Source organism: Carassius carassius, chromosome 28 (genome assembly GCF_963082965.1).
Source record: "Carassius carassius chromosome 28, fCarCar2.1, whole genome shotgun sequence".
Taxonomy (NCBI): Eukaryota; Metazoa; Chordata; class Actinopteri; order Cypriniformes; family Cyprinidae; genus Carassius; species Carassius carassius.
The window spans coordinates 15,382,042-15,388,977 of NC_081782.1; the positions used below are offsets into that span (position 1 = coordinate 15,382,042).

General features: G+C 36.9%; 1 protein-coding gene and 1 non-coding gene across 2 annotated transcripts; both read right to left on the minus strand.

Moving 5' to 3' along the window:
- Nucleotides 1-776: 776 nt before the first annotated feature.
- Nucleotides 777-5,047, minus strand: LOC132108068 (52 kDa repressor of the inhibitor of the protein kinase-like). Its single transcript, XM_059514547.1, has 5 exons — nt 4,798-5,047; nt 4,137-4,257; nt 3,882-3,989; nt 3,220-3,256; nt 777-2,984 (listed from the first exon to the last, which is right to left on the minus strand). The coding sequence occupies exons 1-5, from the start codon at nt 4,884-4,886 to the stop codon at nt 1,096-1,098; spliced, it is 2,244 nt and encodes a 747-aa protein (XP_059370530.1). The 5' UTR covers nt 4,887-5,047; the 3' UTR covers nt 777-1,095.
- A 1,720-nt stretch (nt 5,048-6,767) lies between these two features.
- trnap-cgg (transfer RNA proline (anticodon CGG)) lies at nt 6,768-6,839 on the minus strand. The gene has a single exon. It is a non-coding gene; the product is annotated as a tRNA-Pro (tRNA).
- Nucleotides 6,840-6,936: the final 97 nt, after the last annotated feature.

Below are 6,936 nucleotides of genomic sequence, written 5' to 3' on the forward strand. Positions count from 1 at the left end.
TTATTTGCAAAAACAGATACGTTTTTTATTTTTTATGATGTCATCATGTTTTTATTGTGTTTTCCTGTGTTAGTTAGCAGTCTTTTTTTACCCTAATCAAAATAACCCAACTGCAGTTTGATTGACATTAGTTGGAATGCAAAATGAAAAAACATGAGTTTATCTGTTTTTGCAATGAACTTGTTGAACTGAATGAAAATTTATTTGTTACCGCACTGTTGAAAAAAAAAATAAACAATAGAAGGCAGAATGTGTCTGCATGAGGCTGTGCATCTTTTGTATTTTCATGCAAAACAGTGTTAAGTAGAATATACTGGAGCAAGACTAAAACAAATCTGGTTAAACAGGTTGTTGCCATTACCACCAATATTGATGCATGAAGTTCCAATCTGTTTCATTCAGTTCTTCATTTTCATAGTAATAAATGCATGACCAGGGAGTAAATAGCAACATTTAAGGTTTCATTTGTTGACACTGGATAAATACATTAGATTACATGAACTTACCATAAAAATATTTCAAAAGCATTTATTAATCTTAACTAATGCTTATTTTATTGTTTAATGCATTATTTAAATTAAAACATGTATCTGTTAATATATTATGGACCTATTTATATTCAATAGACCTGAGCTAACAAGAACTAATAATGAAGGGTTGTATTTTTATTAAATAACGTTAACATATGTTTTTCTTATTTTTATTTAATGGGATCTTTTTAAAGCTACTAAATAATTACATAATAGCTGCTGTGAGATTAGATAGAAAGTACACCATTATAAAAGACAGCATCAAAAGTGCTTTCATTTTATTTCCACTTTGGACCTGTTTATACAAACTCAAACGTGTCTTTAATGGCTGATTTTCATAGTCATTTTTGTCAAGTCAAAAAAATTCAAGCAAACAAAATGCAAGACTACTCAGCACACTGCAGATACTTACATGACGAATCTTTCTGACGGTCCTCACAAATGTAAAAATAGTACTATATTTCTCCAGGGGGAAAAGACGTGTGACAATTGGCATTGTGGTATACAAAACAATTACACAACTTATTTTGAAGAAAGAGTTTTGCCCAGTTTTGCGTTTTCCCTGTTAATCACTCTCACTTTCTTCTGGGTACATTTTTAAATAACACTGAACCATTTCTTCCAGGTCTGTCTTTATATGATAATTGATGTTCAGCACAGCCAGATTCTTGCATCTTTGGTTTACCGCAGTGTCTGTGAGGTAAGCTTGCAAACGTCTTTGTGCGGTTTCACCACGACTCCCATCAAGCTTCAACACCGGTAGTGTGGCTAATATTTTCAAAAAAGCATTCACATTAGGGAAGAACTTCACATCGGAGTGTTGAAGTGTTTCGTGAATGGTGCACGGCAAGCTGACTTCCTTCCCTCTGTGTTTCCATTTTATCCTCCAACAATGTAGTTCAGCAGGCAGTGTGTCCGGATGGGGCAGATCACTCCTGTAAATGTCAGCATGGGTCTCCTCAGAGGTATTGAACCTCATTTGTCCCATGACTGCAGGGACGAGAGACAAGCACTTGAGTGCCCTGAGATGATTCTCAGAGAAGATCTCCTTGACCTCCTGTGTGATGTACTCCATAACCGGCTGTGTAAGATACTCCTTAAAGAATGACTCCGCCTGTATTTCCATGGTCTCCAGCGCCTGTTGCTTCCGAAGGAACAACCTCGGGACCCTCACCGGGATCTCCATTGCAGTCGCCAAACTGACCGCCTCTTCAAACCAGAATTCGTGGTATACTTCCAGATTGTCCGATACCTCGTGCAATGAGTGCACTACTGCTGTTAGGCTGTTGGCGGCAAAAAACACATCAATGGTTTCTCCTTGTAGGTTCTTACCAAAAGCTCTGGTAAAAGACAATGCGTTCTTTAAAATAACCAACGTCACGATGAAGTCAAAGTCCGCCAAGGCCTCAGAAATGGCGTAAGCGTCACTGGTGATTTGGTCGTTCCACTTCAGGTCCTCATTGTCGTGTATGCTGTCCATGCACAGCAGAAGCGGCTCCATCAAATCGACGGCCATCTCGAACACATTATGAAGATCAGTCCATGTTGAACGAGAGCCCTCTTTGAGAATGCTCTCTTTTTCGATGTTTCCCTGAGACAGGATGGAGATAGCATTATCAAGTTCACTCTGCAACAACGGAGACGCTTTAAAAAACACATTGGTCTTCTTTAGAACGGACATCACATCTTGCACTCCAGTCAATGGCATGCCATTAGCAAGATGCACATTGAGTGCACAGGTGGAAGTTGGTGTGATGACCGCCATGGGATATTTCTCTTTGAGCTGGGCAGCGATGACCTTCATCTTGGTGCCGAGTAAACCAGATCCTGCATGCGCTTGTCCTCTGCAGTGCTCCATCCTCAAGCCCCATCCTTTCGTCAACTGAGTCTCCAACCTCTCAGCAACAGTGACCTCTTCTCCTTCAAACGAGAGGAACTCTATGAACTCTTCTCTAAGTGTGTTGGCTTGGTCTACATAGCGTAGGAATACAGGCAGGTGCTCTCCTTCTGGGAACTCCACTAATTCGCCGGTCACGATGGAAAAGAAGCGGCATTCTCGGACTTGCTGAAGGACCTCCTCACGCACGCATCTCTCGCAGACCTCCAGAAGCTGCCTCTGCTGGACGGCCGAACAATACTCTTCATTAACAGCCGCTGTCTCGAATCTCCTCCCTAGAAATTCATCACCTGCATTGATACGGTTCTCAATTAGTGCTCGAAAGTTACCTGTAGTTAAGAAGCGATCATCCTCAGAGCGCATCTCATCTTCTCTTGCATTGCAATGAAATGGAAAGTTTTGCCTTCCTATCAAAACCATGGCTTCAAAGGAAGCCCTTAAGAACTCTCTAAGGTCTTTTTGCTCGGGTGTCAGCTGAGGGATGTCTTCGGCGTTCTCGCTGTCATCCTGAGCATCGCCGTCTTTTTTTGAGAGCAGTTGTTCAATTGAAGACTCCACTAAAGAAAGAAAGACGCAAACGTTAAAAGCAATAATCATTCAGAGCTACAATTTTAATTGGTTAAGAAATCAGTATAATCAGTTAATCAGTAACCAAGATGAGCAGAGTGATATACAGCGCTGCCATAGGCAACAGTAAATATTAAAAATAGACTGCTAATGTTTTATAACTGACCAATCAGAATCAAATATTCTACTACAGAGATGTGTTATAATCAACTATATCATACTTACATCGCCTTTCTTTGATTTTCTGAACCTCCTCATCTGTCTGAAGAAAACAGGAATGCAAAGGGTCACTATATAAATTGTGTCCTGATTTATAGTGTTAAAGGGATAGTTCACCCAAAATTTTTTATTCTGTCACCAATTACTCACCCTCATGCCTTTCCAAACCTATAAGACCTTTGTTCATCTTCAGAACACAAATCAAGATGTTTTTGATGAAATCCATGAAATTGGTTGAATAAAGTCGTTGTTTTTGTTTTATTTTGCAGACAAAAAGTATTCTTGTAGCTTCATAAAATTGATGAGAAACCACTGATGTCACATGATCTATCATAACGATGACCTTACGAACCTTATGGGCCTTGAACCTGGTAGTTGTGTTGCTGTCTATGTAGGGTCAGAAAGCTATCGGATTTCATCAAAAATATCATAATTTGTGTTCCGAAGATGAACGAAGGTGTTATAGGTTTGGAACTACATAAGGGTGAGTAATTAATGACAGAATTTTAATTTTTGGGTGAACTATAAATGTATTAACTTATCACTAACAATATGTAATATGATACTTTGCAGAAAAAAATAAAAAAGTTATTATGCAGTTTAAAAACAAATGCAGGAAATTCAATTGAGAGTACAACTGAAAAAAAGAAAAGAAAAGAATATTCTACCAGAATTTTGATGCGTTTGCGATGTCTGCTGTGAGGATTGCTGAGGTGGCTGGTTAAATCAAATATCGTGGGAATAGCAGTGTCCCTTAATACGGTCCTGTAAGGGCTCTGAAAAAACACAGTCACAAAAAACCCATTCAACTTTAGTATATTTAGATTATATGACAAAACATCAAGGTTTCTGTACTATGAAAAATCTTAAATGCCAGTCATCTTTAAAACAATAACTGTAAAGTACAAATTAAAGTGCATTACAGTTTTGCATATCATGGCTGGTTCAAAGTGCTTGGCACACAGTCGGTAGTGCTTGTTCAGCTGATCGGGAGTTTTCTCCTCCAGATCTGCCCGGCGACAGTTCTCCACCCACAACCTACATCTGTGCAAATAAAGTTATAAAGTTATTTTTTCTTTCTTTTTTTTACACCTGCAACAAAGCTCTACAGTTTATTACTAATATAAAATTCAACCATATTAAATTATTCTTGAGTACACTTACTACAAACATCTACGAGGATCTATTTGTTTCTTTATATAATCTAGATTAATACAAAAAGATTCAGCTAAAGAGCAGAAAAACAGATATACAAATCAGAGGCACGTGAACTATCTTCTATAATATCTTCACTGTTACAGTCAAAAAAACGTAAGTTTTTTTAAAATAACTTTAATAAATAGGGGATTTTTTTTTAACCAAAAACAGCAAATTACATCATAGCATCACAGTAATTCAAATGTATAAATATGAGAATCCTTGTTATATTATGTCAACATGCACTAACTAACTACACTTCAGCTGTCTGAGGATCATCACTGATTTGCAGGTGCACATTTGGTGAAAGTAATCCTCAGGAAGCATTACTTTCATATCAGTCGTTATGTTTAATTAACTCAAAAAGATGCGTAAAAAAAGTCATACCTCTCCGGATCCCTTGGAAACCTAAAGAAAGCTAAATCGGACTGGGTGCTTTTCCTGGTACAGTTCGGAGCGGCACAAAAATTTGGCATTGTGCATTTAATGTTCAAAAGCTCTTTAGGCACTCTATCAGTTATGGTGTCACTAATACAATCATTGCAACCCTGCAAAAAATGAACAAGGCGCGCAAGTGTGAACAGTAGTATTGATGGCGTGCCAACCCACAATGCAATGCACTTTCGATCCCACAATGCACCAGCCATACTGAAAGCGCGATTCCTTCGCTTCCTTTGAGTCGGATCTTTTCAATGATTCGGTCGAAACGGTTCACAAAACCTGACTCGGTCCAAACGGCTCTCGAGTGAACAGATCGTGCTTATTTATAGTTTGCGTGCATATCATTATACTATGAAGTTGTGGATCTAATATCTGTAGGTTCTGCATTTACATTTTTTATGATTTACTTTGAGTTGAAACATAATAATAAAAATAAACTATTTACTATTAATTTCAAATGTTTCTTCAATGTAGTTATATCTTTCTTTTGTTTGAAACACACAATGACCCTTTTGTAGATAAAGAATTTTCAAGGATCATAATTTGTTTATTTATTTACTTGTTTGTTGTCCTTTTCACAGTTTATGTTACAATGTGTTAAATTGTCTATCAGTTAAAAACGATTTAATCAGATGTGAATGTTTTTCACTCACAAATAATGACTACATAGTATGTTATTGCTTTATAGCAATATCGAAGGAATAAAAATAACAGATTGTTTTAAAGCAGCTTCACAGTAGTAAAGAGAAACATACAGTCACAAGGTAATAATTTCAGTTATACTTCGTTTTAGGTCAGATTTTTAGTTATAATTATTTAGTGATCTCATTTGATACTTTAAGCACAGTCTACATAATGCAGCTTTACACAGCCTCATACTAAATTAATAAATATGGACATGAAATATTAATTTGAGTGGCGTTTGTTAGTCCATATTATCTATGAAGTAGCCTATATGTTGAGTCAATAAAGCCATTTTCAATATTCAAGAAAACAAAACAAAATCCATGGCTTACTTTAATGTAAATGCACAAAGAAATCAGTAAACTGTGATAAAAATAAATAAATAAATGAAATAAACTCGCTTTTATCCCATCAGAACTGAAGTCAGCACATTATCACTGAACACTGACACTCTTGACTCCTGTAGATGGCAGCAGAGACCGGACACATTTTCAGCTCCTAAAGAAAAAACTCCTCTCAAATCCCAAAATCATTTGTAATGCTTTTGTCTCCGGGTAAGTTTATTTTCTCCCTAAATTATCCCACATTTGATCTACATTTGGCAAAACATAACGTCACCGGTATGGCAATATGTGTTCGTCGAGAACAGTGTTCATATGATTATACCATAGACTGTGGACTGATTATACCATAGATTGTATTTAGAGTAGCCTAAAACGATATGGTCTTCAAAACAACAATGTAGCATCTGTAATAAAAAAAAAAGTTCTAAATCACTGTAATAATCGAAATACTCCAGTTTTATTGGAAATTAGTTGTCAACAGGCTCTTTAAATATGCCGGGTGTCAGGACCGCGATATACCATTACTACGTCATGACGTAAATAATCACCTAATCTGAACCGATTCTTGGAAACGAACTGTTCGAAAGAACCGATTCCAGCTTCCAATTATGAACAATGTCTAGGGATAAAAACTAGTCAAACAGGTATATAACACGCGTATAGTCGTTAAAGTATATGATCATATAAATTGTTTAAATCACAGATTACCAAATTTTAGAGAAGAAAAAAATCCCTCCATCGAGTTTCTGCTATAGAAAATGAACACTGCATTTTTCGTATACCTAGTAAACAGTGTGTATTAGAATATATTATGTCCAGAAGTCAGCACGGAAGACTTACATTAAACGATGGGAGTTTTAAAAATATAAATTCTGTAATGAAAAGTGTGGGCTCGTCCGGGATTTGAACCCGGGACCTCTCGCACCCGAAGCGAGAATCATACCCCTAGACCAACGAGCCGCGCACCATATGGCGGAAATACCGAAAGCTAATTTTCGTTAGGGAACCTTTATTCATTTATATGCATTATTCGATACTCTACAAAAAGTCTCATTTA